At 39.6% G+C, this 18,203-nt stretch overlaps 1 protein-coding gene across 2 annotated transcripts in view; it reads left to right on the forward strand.

The window, feature by feature from the left end:
• LOC124797930 (PX domain-containing protein kinase-like protein) overlaps positions 1 to 18,203 on the forward strand; it is a 118,434-nt gene that overhangs the window by 83,525 nt on the left and 16,706 nt on the right. The window contains exons 9-10 of one of the 2 annotated variants that reach the window (XM_047261065.1): positions 3,937 to 4,060; positions 13,145 to 13,183. In XM_047261065.1, coding sequence (XP_047117021.1) covers positions 3,937 to 4,060; positions 13,145 to 13,152 — 132 coding nt within the window. In that variant the 3' untranslated portion in view covers positions 13,153 to 13,183. The remainder of the gene's footprint in view (positions 1 to 3,936; positions 4,061 to 13,144; positions 13,184 to 18,203) is intronic. The other variant, XM_047261064.1, reaches the window with a different exon arrangement.

Raw genomic sequence — 18,203 nt, forward strand, 5'->3', positions numbered from 1 at the left:
AAGGCAAATAGGTTTGTTCAGCAGACTCTTTCAAGCAATATACCACTCTCACCTCAGCATTTACAGGAGATAATTACCCCAACACCCTTGTTCAAAAACAATTTCCTGTGCAATCAAACAAATCCTGATACTGCTTATCCTTCCAAGAAAAAGCTTAGGAATAGACCTGTCACTTATTGTTATTCTCGTATTTAATGGATTAATGAGCTACTTCGACAAGCTCATGACTTCCTGAAATCATATCCAGAAATGAGGTCCATTCTGTAGTAATTATAATTCCAAGTACGTTGCTAAATTTGATTGCTTTTATTTTTACAATAGGCCTGTTTTGGCTGAATTTCCATCCTCACCTTAACTGTACCTAATGGTGCATAATTTTGGTACATTATTTCTAATTTTATAGGTAATTATTAAATAGACTTCGTTAACGTACATTTTTATGTACATCTAATGGTTTTGACATAGATGGTTCTATTACTCCATATTTGCATGTTGATTATGTTCCTTTGATGTCGTTGGAGTAGCAATGGTTGGTTATCACTTTATCTGATTTATTACTTTATGTAGTTATCAGATTATATTCTTTATATCAGTATTTTCATGACAGATAATCCAGCAATATTGTATGGTTACAGGAAGTTCTGCTTATGATTGCTGTATTGTAGGTACTGATTTTGGCTACTGTTATGCTTTTTCTTTTTCTGTGGGTTATATGTGTGACGGTATATTTTCTTTTTTATAAGTGTATGTATTTTTTAACTTTTGGTATTATTTACAAATTTTGGTAGCTTTATTTTTTAGTTATTACTTACTTACTCACTCTATATATCTGTGTGTCCGTATGACATCACTGGATACTGTCATTGTAATCTATTTTTGTGGGCAAAAAAAAAAAAAAAAAAAAAAAAAGAAATTCAGTATATAGGCTGTGTTGTTCATTTATATTCAGTTGTAAATGGAATTAAATATTTGTTTCTTGTTATTTGTGTGCTACGCACTCTTTGTAATTTTTGTGGGTTTGTCTTTCTATCTACTTGTTGAAAGGATTTCCAGTCGTGCTGTACAGTTACAGTGTTGCTCGTTCGAATCTCTATTCTGTTGTGAATTTAGCTATAATGTAACCTCTGGTTGTCTCGTATTATTTGTTTTTTGTATCTATCTGTTGTCCTGAAGGATAATTGCAATAAAGTTTTCTGTATGTGGTTTGTGTTTTCAGACTGATTTGCTCATTTAATGTTTTCTGTCGGTATATACATAAATTCGCATCTCCTCCAGAATGTTCATTAGTGGTCCTTTTGGTGTTATGTGTTAAGTTTAGATAGCTTGTTCTGTATTATCTGCTGTGTGCTGTTTGGTCTTGAGGTGGTGGAAAGAAGTAGATGGGTCATTGTTGCTGTCTCTAATGTGTACCTGTATGTAATGATGAGGTTTCTACCTGTCTGACCTATGTTCTATTTATCACAGATTTTGTATTGAATTTGAATTAGTGATCTAAGAGTGGTCTTGTTTGGAATGCAAGTCTTACATATACTCCAATAACACCAAAGAAGTGTAGTATCAAGCAAGTAGAAAGTGGCTGAACAACTGACATTGCATGATGTAACGCCCATCAGACATGTGTAAAAATATGTAATAATGAAATATATCTAATAATACAAATAAAATAAGAAATAATGTACCAAAATTTGAACCATTAGTTCAAGATAACTTGATGATGGAATTTCAGCTGAAATAGGCTCCCTGTAAAAATAAAAGCAGTCAAAATTAACAGCATACTTGGAATTACAACTGTCCAATGACCATAAAAACCAAAGACTATGCAGCAATTCCAGAAGAATATAAAGTGAGGTCCACTCTGTCCTTTTGCTGTTACACCTAGAATAGCTTTTTGGCACCTCTCTCCCCCTCCCATCCCCCTATCACCACAGTATCCTGGTCAGACCAAACACTTCTTCTGCACCAGTGGCTCCTACCTTTGTGACTGTCTCCACTGTAAGATTTGCCTATACACTCTCTTACTACCACCGATATCAGCCCTGTATTTGGCAAAACGTATACTATCGAAGGGAGAGGTACCTGTGAAACAGCACGTCTTACACAAACTGTTATGTAAGCACTGTTCAGCCCTTTACATTAATATGACTGTGACCAGGTTATCAGTTAGGATGAATGGGCATAGGGAGGGTGATACAGGCACCACACAATAACCTGTTGTGCAACATGCTCTACAACATGTTAATTGTGACATCGGTGTCTGTTTCACAACAAGTGCCATCTGGACTCTTCCCCCCATATGCCGGTTCCTTAGTACTCCACAGGTGGTAACTGGCATTACGACATGTCCTTGGTTCTTGTCACCCACTTGGCCTTAACTTACGTTAACTTCATTGAACCCAGCATTTCTTCTCAGTAACTACTCCTTTCTTGATCCATTCCAGTTTTCTGTATCTTGTTATCTGACTTGCCTATTTTTCCCTGCCCTCCACATCTACTACATACATACTCTCTTGCCTTGCACCAATGTCCCCCCCCCCCCCTGTGGCCGCGCGCCGCCTTCGCCCCTGTGGCCGCGCGCCGCCTTCGCCCCTGTGGCCCCGGGCCACGTCCACCGTCACTGTGGCCCTATTCTGCCTCTGTCCTCCCTCCCCCCGATGGACTCGTGTCGCCTTGCCCCCTGTGGGCCCACTCCACCTCTCCCCCCACCCGGTGGGGACACTCCGTCCTCAGTCTCAACCCATTACCCTGCGGAGCTTTGCCCATCTGTCGCGTGGCCCCACTATCAATGCCACTGCTGGCACGTGGCCCCTGAAAACCCCTCCCCTCTGTAGTGTGGCCCCCACCTCCCCCATCCCTGTTGCTGAGTGGCACCCCACCCCCTTCCCTGCTGCCAAGTGCCTGCCCTCCTACAGAGAACCCATCGCCGCCACCTGTCCCTCCCCACGCCACCACGTGCCCCTCCCACGGCGAAGCATGTCCCTCCCAACAGCGAAGTGTGTCCCTCCCGCTGCCACTGCATGGCTGTCCCCCTGCCACCGCGTGGCTGTCCCCCCAACCACTGCATGGCCCCACCTCCGCGCCCGCATTTCCCCGCACCCCCTTCCAACCTTGTGGCCCCCAACCTCAACACCCACCCCTCGTCAGTTGCGTGCCCACCCCCTCACCACCACCACACACAAGCCCGTCTGTGTCTCCCCACCCCTCTTGTCTGCTGGCCCCCCCCCCCCTTCTGCCTCTCACATCTGCTGGGGTCCACCCTCCTGTCCCTTGCGTGTGCCTGAGCCCTCTCCCACCCCCCCCCCCTCCCGCGCGCCATGTGTCCCTGGGCCCCTCCTACGGCCACCGTGCCTTCTACATGGTGCATATGCGCCATCCACATTGCTCCCTGTCACCGTGCCCGCACCCATCTTCTTCCCTTTGCCTCAAACAGCTGCCTCCCCCCCCCCCCCTCCAAATCCCCTTGTACCTTCACCCCTTTTGAATCTTAATTTACAATCCACATGTATCAGATGCCGTATTATTGCATTATGAGCTGGACATATTTTAAGCAAAATATTTTCTGGAATGTGACCCTCCAATTTGTGCTGAAAGCAGGAGATGATTAATTTATACAGTTCTTTTCAGTACAGGTACAGTAATTGAGAATGAAAACTGTACTTGTATTAAGCATAAAGTTTGCTGTTTGTGTTACACATACGGAGAAGTACTATTCGTTAAATGTTTGTGTTAACTCATCTTCAATTTCCATTGCATGTTTATGAACATGGGTAATTTTACAATATGTAATAGTTACCTTGTTAAGTTAGTGTGTGTGTGTGTGTGTGTGTGTGTGTGTGTGTGTGTGTGGTTTTTTTTTTTTTTTTTTTTTTTTTTTTTTTTTTTTTTTTTTTTTATGACGTGTCATATTTTCACTTCTCTACTTCTCTTCTTGTTCCACAGAAACTGCAGGAACAGACTGCTCCACAACAACAATTAATTACCAATGGAAAATCACCAGAACGGTCAGAAAGTCCGAACAGTACCAGTACTGCAACATCCATTGGGACAGTTACACCTCCATCAGGTATGTTTTATCACACTGTGCAGAAGAAGGCATTGACTGTATCATTCCATTTTACTTTGAATTTTTGTAATTTGGAACTGAAGAAATTTTCTCCTGTAGTTTCAGTTTCATTTATTGACACACATTTCTTCATAAAGTTTTATAATTTTAGATGGCTGTGTTTTAATAGCAAAAATATTATTAAACACCCAGAAACAGAGCTTACTGCACCTAAACTGTAGCAACACGTAAGTACCATTTATGAGTTTTATGATTTATGCAATCACAAGGAAAGTCACGATGTCCTCTAAAAAATGTTTTTTGAACTATACTGTGCTTATTGTGGCAGACTAGAGGTACAAAATTCCGTGTTTAGCTGTTCTGTATATTTTCTTATACCCAGTATAGCTCTAACATGGAGACACTAAAATACTGCTCAAGGAATCTGTTAAGTCCCAGGCCCTCATTATTGTTCCCCTGTTTCGCTGGTGACACAGTGGTTAATTAATACACTGCTTCACATTTGGAGCTGTGAGGTTCAGAAACCTGTCTGCTCATCTGAGGGTGATTATTATCATAATTTACTTCAGGCATTGTCTAAAGGCCATAAATGCTTAACTGACCTTTCCTTGTCCAACCGACTTAAATATCAGTGTGTTATTACATTCTGACCCTTCCACTTTAGCAGGTAAATAGTTGATGTTGTTACGTGCTTAAAAAAAGCATTTTATTTTGTTTTATTCTTTTGATATGCCAGTTCCATGTGTCAAAAATTTTCATCGTTGTTCAGTTCAGAACAACCTAAGCTACAGGGACAGCAGTGCAGTTACGTAAAATAATCACTGCTATAAAATTGTTGTCCTGAAACCTGTATACTGCTGCTGTCTGAATAATTCAGTGACCCAGGTTCCAGGATGTAGAAAAAGAATGCCAATAAACTAGATTCATTACTATTTGGTATCACCTGTATTCTGGATGGATGAATGGGGGAGATGCAAGAAACCAGAAAACATTTTCAGTGTTTCAGAAATGCAGTGAGTTTCCTTGCCAGTGTTATGCTTTGTGATATTTTTGTTTATATAATAATCATACTTTTCTCTTAGAAAAACTTCATATGTTGTATCACTCCTTCACACACATAAGAGATTGTAAGCTTTGTTTAATGGAAGATACACTTTCTGATCAAAAATATCTGGAGTTTTAGACAGTTTCAATGAAGTGCCTGAATGTCTGTGGAGGAATGACAACCCATTCTTCCTCAAGAGTTCAGAAAATCAAGAGCTGAGAAAGTAGTGAAGCTGGACACTGTGATCTGGAGCAAGACCAACATTCTAACTCATCGGAAAGGTGTTCCATTGGCTTCAGATTAGGGTGCTGGGTGGGACAGTCAATTTCAGTAGTGTTACTGTCCACAATCCATAGCCTCCCAGAGGCTGCTTTATGACAGAGTGCATTGTCATGCTAATACAATCAGGCGTAGTCTCCTAACTGTTCCTCTACTGTATACAGTTTACAGTGCTGTAAAACTTATTCATTTCCTTCGGCATTTAGCGTTTTCTTAATTGTAGTAAGGGGACATCATCCTAACCACGTAACAGCTGTAGAATTACAAAGAAACGGAATAACTAACCAGCACTTGCCTTGAGGAGATATAATTCCAATACTATTGATAGATGAATTGAAAGCGGAAGAAACTGGTGTTAGCTTTCAGAATTAATAATTCTTTCTGTAGGAAGCAATGTGCTATAGGGTGGGGAGAGTTAGAAAGGTGAGGCAGATCACTCGGACACAAGTATAACATGAATCTACGATTGATAGGAGACAGTGATCAGTGGATTACTAAATATGATCATAGTTTCTCCTCAGCCCCACAACAGGTGCCATCCCCCCTCGTCTGGGGGTATGAGTGACATTCCCCTTCTTTCTAACCTTCTCTAATGAGTTCCTTTTTCCTCCCTGAGGAAGGAACTGACAATTACAAAGGCGAGAAATAATTTTTTTCACTTTCAATTGTGTATATTGGCAGTACTGGAATTTTACATCCAGAAAATTTAGCACTTGTCAGCCATTCTGTCATTTCTTTTCAGTCAGTGTCCCTTGTTGGAGCTAACTATACAAAACACTAAATTGGAGCTTCTTCCAAGTGTGCTCTCTCCGGTTGTCTACATTGCTGTTGTTGTAGGACATGAGGATGTGGTTGAAGTGGTCACTGTGGGTGGATGTGCTCTGCTGAGTTCACAGAAAATTAATATTTTTCAGATATCTCAAAATAGAGCTGTGATTTGAGGATTGAAAGAATAGAGGATGAATGAAAGCTGTTCGTACTTGTGTGGACAGACTTAAGCCATTTTTAAGGAAACACCTAATCTCTGCAGCCATTTAAAACAATCCCACAAAGATTATTAAAATGATTGTGGGCCAGAAAGTAAGGAAATACTCAAATATGAAAAAGGAAAATATTTTTATGAACATTTTTTAAGGTAATTACGTAAAATTTCTGAGGAGCAATGGTGTGCATTTAAAATCAGAATTTCTAGATATTCTTGTGGTCGATTGAATACACACCATCCAGAATTTTATGCTTTTTTCAACAATGATCTGCTTTGCTGAGATGGGATATATTTAATTAATTGTATAATGTCTTCATGAAGATTTGAATGAAGTACAGTGGACTGAAAGTCTGTGTTGGTATGGTTTACAGCCTTACTATATATTTGAGTGAAATATGATATCAGTCTTGAGTTGGTAAGGCATATTGGTAAAAAAGCTGAAGTTCATTTAATTCTTCTTCTGAAATATTTGTTGTTGTTGTATCATTATTAAGTAAATGTTTTGTTGGTCTACCATGATTTTTAGTAATGAAGAAATAGTTCACAGTGCACTAACTAATAGAGAATACATAGTGAGTAGCAGAACTCGTCTAGAACTAGTATTCTGGAATTGAAAATGACGTAGTTTCATTTGAAAAAAATGAATTTGATACCTGCATCTCGGTGGTTAATCAGGTTACGATAACACCATTTCTCCTTATATGAGACCATAGTGACATTACTCAGAATGAACAGAAGATTAACATTAATATATTCAGCATGTCAAAAAGTATGAGTACAGTAGCTGCCTCATCCTATACATGGTACAGTAGAGCGTCGATTATCCAAATATCGGTCAACCGAACGACCGCTTAACCGAACTGTGTACTCGCTCGCACCTGTTACTCTCCCACCCTACCGTCCGTCATCCCCCTCACTCCCAAACCAAGTTTCCCACAGTAGTCGCCGCACTGGGCCACAGCTAGCGGGACATTGCTTCTAATGGGGCCTTCACAAGGCGCTGCTGGCCGGCCAAGCTGCCAGTCGCTGTGTTTCAACAATCAGCACACTTCTGGCGGCTTGACACTGGCAGTAGAAGTAGCAGCAGTATCAAAGCTGTTCGCAGCAACAGCTGTGCCAGCTTAGAGTTGAGGCGTGCCGCTCCGTGCAGTTTGAAGGATTGCGCGCCCCCAAGAAGAGCTTCTCACGGTGCAAACAGTCACCTTCTGTTCTCTGTTATGACCATTTGTGTGCTGCTGCGTGAAGAAGTGAACTTGAAGATACAAAATGCTTAAACGTAAACATGTCGTCCTTTCTATGAGGGACAAGTATGAGATTATTAAAAGGTTAGAAGAAGGTGAATCTGCAACCACTTTATCCAGTGAGTACAAGGTGGGGAAGTCGACAATTACAGATATAACAAAAACAAAAGACGAGCCTAGCAAATTTTATAGCTATGCATGATTCTACTGATGGATCAACAAGCCGTAAAACAATGAAGCTTGCCACTAACACAGATCTAGATGATGCTGTTTACAGGTGGTTTACACAAAAGAGATCGGAAGGAGAACGTATCTCAAGTCCCATTCTGTGTGAAAAGGCAATGCAGTTCAACGAAAAACTTGGAGGGCCTTTGAACTTTAAAGCGAGCATGGGCTGGTTAAAACGCTAAGTCAAGACATGGCATTCGTGAGCTTACAATACAGGGAGAAAAACGGTCGGCTGATTCTTCAGCAGCTGATTCTTTCAAAGTCAAACTAGGGGACGTATTAAGGGAAGAAGAGTATGGTCTCGAAAACGTTTACAATGCTGACGAAACTGGACTTAACTGGAAAGCTTTACTGAGAAAAACTCTTGTTTCACGTCATGAATTAGCAGCACCTGTTCCTAAAACAAGCAAGGACTGTATTACAGCTTTGGCTTGTGCTAATGCTACTGGAAGTCACCGACTGCCTATGTTCGTCATTGATAAAAGTAAAAAACCGTGTTGTTTCAAGCACATTAATATGCCAGCTTTGCCTGTTGTGTACACCTCACAAAAGAGTGCCTGGATGCATAGTATGATTTTTATGAAGTGGTTTCTGGACGTTTTCGTACCCTCTGTAAAAGCTCATCAGCTAAAGAACGGGAAGAGGGAGAAAACCTACTTCTCCTTGACAATGCACCAACTCATCCGTCATGTGATATTTTAAATGAAAAAGACGAGTTCATAAAGGTAATATTTCTTCCACCTAACCTAACCTCCTTATTACAGCCCATGGATCAAGGCATTATTGAAACTTTCAAACAATATTACAGGAAAGAATTGTTGCGTAAGTTATTGTTAGAAAGAGGAGAGGATGGAGAAGAAAGTCTCTTAAGAACTCATAAGAATATTGACTTGAAAGACGCGTCATACATGATCAGCACAGCATGTAATAGTGTAAAGGAAGAGAATTTGAAGAAAGCCTGGAATAAAATTTTGGACACAGAAGAAAATTCACAAGGTATGATTGAAAGTGATGAAGAGAATGATATGTCCGAAATTCTCGGTATGCTAAAAGAAATAGATTGCCACGAATGTGATGAAGAAGACGTTCATGAATGGATGAATATCGATGATGCAGATCCAGGACACCAAATCATGCAGGACAGCGAGATTGTAAACGTCATCACTGATAAAGATGACGCCGCCAGCATCTCATCAATCAGTGCTCCAGAAAGTGAAGATGAAAGTATACCAACAGTTTCTAAGGCATTCACTTGTTTAGATACTGTCTTGCGATGGTTTGAAGCCCAAGATGAAAGTGACCAGTTTCAGATATCTGTAATGAAAAAAGTACATGGCTTAGCTGCTCGTAAGCGTGTAGGCTTGCTTAGACAGACCAAAATAAAGGATTTTTTTTAAACGTTAATTTTGTATACTGTGTGTATTGTTCATGCAAAATGCGTATGTAATATGTATATATTTTTGTTTAATAAACTGTGCCACATACTATATATTTCTACTGAAGTTGCCATTGTATGTTACTTTGTAATACTAAAAGAGATGCCTGTTTTTATGAATAAATTTACTGTACAGTACTTCTTTTTGGCAAATAAACATGCACAGTTCGATTATCCGAACAAACCAGTTTTCCGAACACCCATGTCCCCCAATTACTTCAGATAATCAACGCTCTACTGTATTCAAGAATGCAACAATAATGTCAAGATGACAGAGGCCAAATATCTGAAATTCACTCTCTCTTTCTCAGGAGACGAAGGCCACACAGAGAAGAGTGTTAGTGTAGATTAATGGGGTGTAGGGGGTTGCATGGGGTCAAGATTGGAAGTGTTGGAAGTGAGTGTGGGATAAGGCTAGTGCAGATAGAAGTCATGAGGATTGCAGGATCGAAGAATGTGTTGTGAGGAGAATAGCCATTCATTTCAGAGACAGTGGTTTCATGGAGGATCCAGATGACACACATTATGAAGCAGCCATCGGAGTTGAGCAGGTTGTCATCAGTGCTTATCTGAGCAGCATGATATGTCATTGTTTGTCAACTTTGCTCTTGGCCATGGTTAGGTGGTGCCTATTGATTTTAATTTTTTGGGGGGGGGTGGGGGGGGGGATGGAGGTGGAGTGGGAGGAGCAGCTGGTTAGTCGTCATGCCCACATAAAAGACTGTGTACGAACTGAGTTGGTGTACAGTATCGCTTTCATGGTTGGCTCTGCTTTTGGTAAAGTGGGATATGTTTGTGTGATGAGCCTGGAAAATGATGTGCTGGATGAACTTGTTTGCTGCTGAGTCTTGTGCAGTGATTTGATACCTTTATTTCTTCTATTGTTTGTATTACTTCCTGTTGTTCCCTGTATAATTTTTACACCCATCTTAAATTTACTTGTGTGAGATACTACCATAATGTCCTCAATGAATGAGGCAGTGCAATTTCTCATTTGTGGTAACACTACTAGAAATTGAGGGACAGATAGTTTGCCCATGCATAAATTGTGCAGAAAGAACTCACTGAGAGATCTGTGGTATGAGGTGACCACATGCAAGAAGCAATATCTGCAGGAATTGTGCAACCTGCCCTTGTGCCTTGTAGGTATTGATTCAAGTATTTCCTGATGCCTGCAGCGTAATTATTTGCCATTATATATGCTGACAGTGTCCAAGCTCATGGTAATGACCATAAAATACATTCTGTCCTCTTTGAGATCATTACACTACAATGTGTGTACAATTTGCAGTCAACATTACTGTAGACATTGGTAAGTGCAACTGTTGCTTAGCTCTGTGCACTGATTTCATCTCTGTAGGTACGTTTCGCATATTGTATTGTCATTTACACTTGGGCTGTCAGCTCATTCTGTTTTGTTTGGTGGCATATGCATCCTATTTTGTGAAATTGTTTAAACAATTTTTGAACTTGCTTTGCAATACCAGTATGATGCCCAAATTGTCATCTGCTACTGAACACTCATTATGTCATATCTAAGCATACTTCAATATGAATTTGTTGGAAATTCTGCCAGGTTCTTCAGTAACCAAAAATAAGTGTTCATTATGAAATTCCATGTGGAAGCAGATACCCTTATTGATACTTAAAAATCCATCTATTATAAGGTGTATTTAATTCCCTTGTTTGTGAAAATACAGCATTACAAAACTCTCCAGTAATTTATAACCATCCTGTATTCTGATCGTCACACATTTGAAAATAATGGATGAAGCTGTCCATGTTAGGACTTCAAAGAAGGAGGTCATCAAATGCTATTCTCAGTGTGGTTGATTAACGGCGTGCTTCCAGATGTTCATCTGAACATGATCAGAGAAAGAATTGTATGGCTTAGAGTTAGATCAAACTGAAATGAAGTTTGGTGAAGGGAGAGGAGGAAGGTAGGCACAGAGATAGGAGTGGAGGAGGATGTTGTGGGACAGGGGCTAGTGAACATTGATGCCAGGAGGACTGCAGGATCATAGAAGTGAAGGATTTGTTGTAAGGACTGTTTCCATTTACACAATGCAGAAAAGATGTTATTTGAGGGTGGAGGTGGTTTGATATTGTTGGATTTGTGTAGTAGGCGTTGAAGCAAAGTATACTGTGCTCTGGGGAAGTCTCCAGTCAATTTGCTGTTGGCCCCAGTTTAGCAGTGGGCATATATTTGGATTTAGCCCGCACAGAAGGCTGTGCTGTAGGAATTGATACATGATGTTGGTTTTTACATCAGTGGCACTTTCTCTGATCAGGTAAGGCATGCTTGTGATGGGAATGGAATAAAAAGTGCTGGGAGGGTGTGTGGGACAGCCTTGCAAATGAATCTTCAGCAAGAATATCATGTTTTGGGCTAGGTATGGCATAAAGATGGACCAAAATATTTTGTAGATTTGGTTTGCAGAGGAAAAAATTAAAATCTCTAGAAAGTGAAAATGGTTGAGGAAACACGCTGATGATGCAGAGATGCTTCTGAAATGAGATATCTGTCAGTTTTTCTTGCGTAAGAAGGCACTGGCAAAATGGTGTGAGGTTGCTGAAGGTGATGAGAGTCAGAGTGGTTATCTAAATAAGCATTACAGGAACAAATATTATTTGGTCAGTGCAGAAGCAGATAGTTTGCTGAGATTGATTTTATCAAAAAAAAAGTATTTTTGTGTTGCTTTGAAAGTGATTAATACATACACTGTATTTAAAAAAAAAAAACCCCTGAGAAAACAATGTCAATTTTGATCTGATAATGGCATATGCCACCTGTGTACTGATAACAGTTTCAGCATTGTCGACTGATGGATAGCATAGTGCATAGCTACCAGAGCACTATCTGTATCTAACCTTTAATAGGGAATGTTCACAGCCAGAAGCCTCAGTGTGGTGCAAACATGTGAAATAAGCAGGCAACCATGCCACGGAGACACACTCATGCTTCCTACAGCCAACTGAGCGAGTTTGAAATGGGTCAAAATGTGGCCTTTCAAGTGACGGGATGCCACTTTCAGAGGATTACAACATGAGTTGGTGTGTCAGTCGTGCAGTGATGCTGGTTTCAATGGTCATGTGAATATTCTCACACCGGTAGACAAGGTTCTGGTCATCCACGCAGCACAGATGCCAATACAGTGGCTCCACCCTGTGCCTTATGGTCTGGGGTGCAATAGATTATAACTTCTATTCATCTTTAGTGTTTCTGCAAGGGAGCTTGGTTTGTGCAGAATGTTGTTACACTTGTTCTTTTGCCATTCTTGCAACAGGAAGGTGATGTGTTATTCCAGTAGGATAGTTCTGCCTGTGAGATGCAACGTGCTCTGCAAAACATGCAGCAGCTTCCCTGACCAGCACAATCTCTGGACTTGTCACCAATCAAGTACTTCTGGGACATGATGGGACAAGAAGTGACTCATGCAACTCAACAACTGACAACTCTTACAGAACTATTTGAAGAAGTCTTACAGGCATGACGTAATGTACCCCAGGACAGTATTCACCATCTGTGTGATTCATTGGGTGCCAGACTCGGCACCTGCTTTTGCTGCCCAAGGGGGCTGCTCCACGTAACTAATACGGGTGTTACGGCATGGGTCAAAATCTGGTACCTTAGAACCACTTGTGCTGTTGGTCTGTAAATGTAATCATATCTTGTAATTTATATGTAATGTTGCAACCATAAATCTTGATTGAATTGGAAACCTCTAAAAGGGTGTACTAATTTTTTTTCTGGCTGTGTATTTGTGCTACTTTTTACAAAATTTTCTAAGAATATATAACTTTGTCATTTTTTCTTATTGACAGTGGTTCCTTTTGTGTCATATTGACAGTGGTTCCTTTTGTGTCGTAGGGCTGTGAAGCTGCTCATCAAAATTCCATCAAAATAAAGGTTACACATCTATGTAGACTTACGCATGATTCTCTATATTCAAATGTTTCTGCAAGAAATACTTTCTAAATTTTTTTTGTTCTTTCAAGATCCATACACGATTAAGCAAACTAGTCTCCCTTGTCGTAGCTGGTAGTTTTTGCTGTCCATTGGTGGCCTGGCATTTTTTCTTGCAACTCCTAGTTATTTGTTTGTAACAGTAGCATGTATTTAATTCCATCAGTCATGTCCAAGAGTCGAAACTGTAAAAATCAAAAAAGTTGTCATGTGTTCAGCACATTTTAGTGATGCACAGTAGATAACTTATAAACCCTACCTGTTAATTTTTGTGTATGCAAGATGTTCCACAATTCCTTTTACAGGCTACTAGCAGTTTTAGAAGGGACTCAGTAGATAAAGTTTTGATAAGGAACCCAAGTCTGGCAGTGTACCATTTGGATACAAAATGAGTTTGAATGTTGGACCACTTTTAGATCTCCTCCTTTGCAGCACATACAAAAACTGAGAAGAGGGCGCCATTATCAGATTCTTTTGTAATTGTGACATCACATACAGTTTTTGTCTGACTACAACAATGGCTGCAAGAAACCAGTACAGTTAAACTAGCGTGGTTGACTGTGATACTCCAGACACGCTGCACTCTTAATCTTGCAGAAGGCATCCTTTATCATGTAGAATAGAACCTGACGACAAGTGCTCAAAATGTTGCCAATGCTGGAGGCTCTTGTGGAACACCCAAGTCAGAGCTCATTGTCTCAGTTGTGGTGCACCATGAAGTGGGAGATTTGAAACTGATCCAGTCTTCAGACTTACTTTACATCCAAGCGGAACATCCCAGACATGGGTGCCTTATCAAAACTGTATCTAGTTCTTGGAAAGTATTTAAAAAGGCTATGTGGTTGCTTAAAAACAGTCACTGCCTTTCTCTGAATTTGTTATTAACTGTCATGATGCTGTTTGAGTTAACCCATTTGCTGATGAACTGTTATAAACAGATGTTACGTTTCCAAATTTTACAGAAACACTAATTTCATATAAAAGTCAGTTCTAAACGAACAATATTCAAGAACAGAATGCTTTTTGATGCAGAAATACGTACCATTTTAGAAATATTGTCATTACTGACACACAGAATAATAGGTAGCACCATTAATTGTGCAGTTTGACCCTAACTGATGAAATACCAAACAAGGAATGAACAGTGCCACTGTGTGTGCTGGGAGAAAGGGTCGGTCATTCTAGGTGGCGGAACTGTGTTGATGCATGTTTAAAGAGCACCACACATATTCATGGCCAGTGTAAGTACTACGCCCTGACTCTCATTAAAAAAAAGCTATCTTTAATTTCATTTTCCACAGGCTAGCTATGTCTTGGGATGGGCAGTGTGGAAAGAAGTAAGGAAATGTAAACAATTATTCATATAGGTTTGGGAAATGGTTTCAATGAAAAAGATATTAGGAATATAAGTGAGAAAAAAATATTCAGGAAAATAGAAAGAAGCAAAATAACAAATAAGGAAAACATTAGACATATTCCCTTGTCTTACCATGGTTCATTATTGTACAAAATCGCAAAAAAAATCAATATAGGTCCATTTCCAAACCAATAACTAACTAGGACAGATCATGTGACATCGTTTGGAAGCCCCAAAAAAATAAGTTTTGTGATGCTGGGATGTACAGGAACAAATGTGGATCCTGAGAATGTTACTACATTGGCCAAACGGAAAGGGAATTCGAAACATATTTCAGGGAGCATGGATACAGAAGTAATGATAGTGCCCTGGGATACCATGCAAGGGAATAGAATCATCATTTAGTTTCTATTGGGAATTGTTTATCAATATTGCAAAGTGAAAATAAGGGTAATAATTTGGATGTACTTGAAGAAATGGACATTTACGTCAATAACCACTCTAACCCTACCCTTTTGATTAACGAGCAGACAATGAGCAACCATTAGTTTGTTTGTTTTTTTTTTAATACAGACTGTTCTTCCATCAAAATAAAAAATAATACAGTATCCCTTTCCTGCTTGTACCATTATCTATGCCATTGATAACCTTTCATTTGTGAAAATATAACTTCCTCTAGTGAATTTTATCTGGCCACTGTTGCCAAGCAGTTGTAAGCACTTCAGTCTGGAACCACGCTGCTGCTACGGTTGCGGGTTCGAATCCTGACTCGGGCATGGATGTTTGTGATGTCCTTATGTTAGTTAGGTTTAAGTAGTTCTAAGTCTAGGGGACTGATGACCTCAGATGTTAAGTCCCATAGTGCTCAGAGCCATTTGAACCATTTTTTAATGAATTTTACACCAATTTTGCACTAGATCAGATTGATGAGCCCTCAGTATTTCGTCCGCAGCTCGTGGTCGTGTAGTAGCGTTCTCACTTCCCGCACCCAGGTTCCCAGGTTCGATTCCCAGCGGGGTCAGGGATTTTCTCTGCCTCGTGATGACTGGGTGTTGTGTGGTGTCCTTAGGTTAGTTAGGTTTAAGTAGTTCTAAGCTACAGGGGACTGATGACCATAGCTGTTAAGTCCCATAGTGCTCAGAGCCATTTGAACCTCAGTATTTCGTCAGTTGTAAAAATTAAATTGTAATCTTTCATTTGTGAAGTTTGAATTTCATCTAATGTTTTACGTATTTGTACTTGGTTGGATCAGCAACAACCCAAGAACTTCCACTTTGTGATAAAAATGAAAATGTGTTTCTGTGCTAAGTTACATAACCAGTTTGCACTGTAACATATTTCATATCTCGACGATTTTACTTCTGTATACAAACAAAAAGCCTTGTTAAGATTTTTACACACTACTTTTATGATAATGTGCCACTTGAATTTTTATAAGTAATATAGAATTTTTGCCCATGGGTGAGCAAGTAATTTTAAAATGTTTTATGTATCAACACACACTTTAGGCAACTGCCTCTTAAAAATTTAATTGTAATGCTTACATTGGTCGCAAATCTCTGTGGCACTCTTTAAACTTGCATCAACTCAGTTACACCACTTAGTGTCACTAAGCCTTCCTCTCAACTCACATGGTGGTGCTGGTCATTGCTTGTTGGGTATTTCAACAGTTAGGGTTGAACTGTGCAATTAGTGGTGCTACCTGTTATACTATATATTAGTATGTTAGCAAAGGCGGTATTTGAAATCTACATGAAAGTCATTTGTACTTGTATGCATCTCTGTATCAAAAAGTGCTTTGTTCTTAAATACTGTTCTTTTAGAACTGACTTTTATAAGAAATTAGCGTTTCTGTAAAATTTGTAACGTAACGTTTGATAATTTTGTCTGTTCATAATAGGTCGTCAGATGATGGGCTAATCCTGAAACACATCGTGAGAATTAATAAACAAATTTAGAGAAAACCAGCAACTGCTTTTAAGCAATCAAACAGCCTTTTTAAATTCTTTCCAATAATTGTATTCATAATAGTTGCAGGCCTGTACATGGACTTTGTCTGATTTAGAAAACTATAGCTATGAAGTCCCCTCTACAACCCTCAAAGCCTGTTATAGGAATTGTGAAAAACCCTGTATTTGAATTTGAAAATGTCCACATCCTCCTGTTGTTGTTAGCTGTACTGTAGTGCCTGTACTTGCATTTGGAGGATCTATATAGTTTTATGAAAATTGTATCTCTTCCTATCCTCTTTTTTGTCCTTGCTGAATGCAAGTGAACCACAAAGCTTTACACGATGGTAAGATTGTACTTGGTATACAATTTTCTGAAAATCAAAAGTAAGAATGATTATTGTTAATACTTGTGATAAAATTCCTTTATCAGGAGAAATGGAAAAGATTGAAAACATGAAAAATGGTGCTAAAATGGTGCATAAGGGAAGAAAATATTGCTTAAGTCTCATGAGAGAAACAATTAGAGATGAGCCATAAGAAAATTTTTACACATTAAAACTATTAAAAGCTCCGATAAAGTTACCACAGTATTAGTAACGACGAGCTGCTGGTCTCCATTTGGTACGGATGAGAACTAAACCTGAAAGAAATAGCAAGATGTGAGGGGTGACTAAACTAAGAAGAGAGCTGAAATGGAATGGAATAAAAACTGTGATAAATAAAATAGGAAAATTTTGCCATATGCTGTGCATCATACATACACCATTGTGGAGCAGTTATAGTCGCTGGGGTGTGATATTTTGGTCAACAATCTAATTCCTGACTCAGAGAATTTTTGTGATTTAACATTTCTGATTTCTGGAACATTCTGGGACTTATTAAATAAATATAGTAATTTATTGGAACATTATTTAATGTCTCAGTAGAAGCAGGATTACGTGTGTGTCTTGTTAGCAGCTATTTTAACTTTGACGGTGCATCCCAGCAGTGTTTCAAGTGCAATAAGGAAAAGATAAAGAGCTGGAACAAATTTCAGATGGAAATTAAGAAAATGTTGGGTTTCAGCTAGCAGCAGATACACATAGCTGAGGAACAACTGAAGAACATAGTCAGTGCCGTTGAGGGACAACACGGTCACAATGAAGCCGATAAGGTATCACACTTAATGTGACCATGGCTGAAGATGTCTGTCAGTGGCTTGTTTTGAAAGATGTCACCTCACGGGAGGATTTTATCAGGTGGTGTCAGCACATCGATGCAGTGCGTCACAAAAGAGTACACCAAAAGACATTTGACAGACTTCTGGATGTTGTGCCAGTCATTGAGCACTATCAGCAATTTCTGTCACTATTGTGGCGAATGCCGTTTTTAAGAAAAGAGTTATGTGAATCCATGATGCCTTATAATGTCAAACCAAATAGGTGACATAGCAGCATTGACTGTTGAACCCAACCAGAGGGAAGTAGCATCATTAATTTTGAAAGAGGTTCATTGATCATTGACACTGCTGCCTAAAAGAAAAGCTGACACCAAGAAAAGAAAACCTGGAAATCCCAGACAAGTGCCACAACATTCGGACAGTTTCAGAGTTTCTGCATGATAAAGATGCAAGTTGCTCCCTTACCAATTGTGTAACCACACAGAAAAATGGACA

Source organism: Schistocerca piceifrons, chromosome 5 (genome assembly GCF_021461385.2).
Source record: "Schistocerca piceifrons isolate TAMUIC-IGC-003096 chromosome 5, iqSchPice1.1, whole genome shotgun sequence".
Taxonomy (NCBI): domain Eukaryota; kingdom Metazoa; phylum Arthropoda; class Insecta; order Orthoptera; family Acrididae; genus Schistocerca; species Schistocerca piceifrons.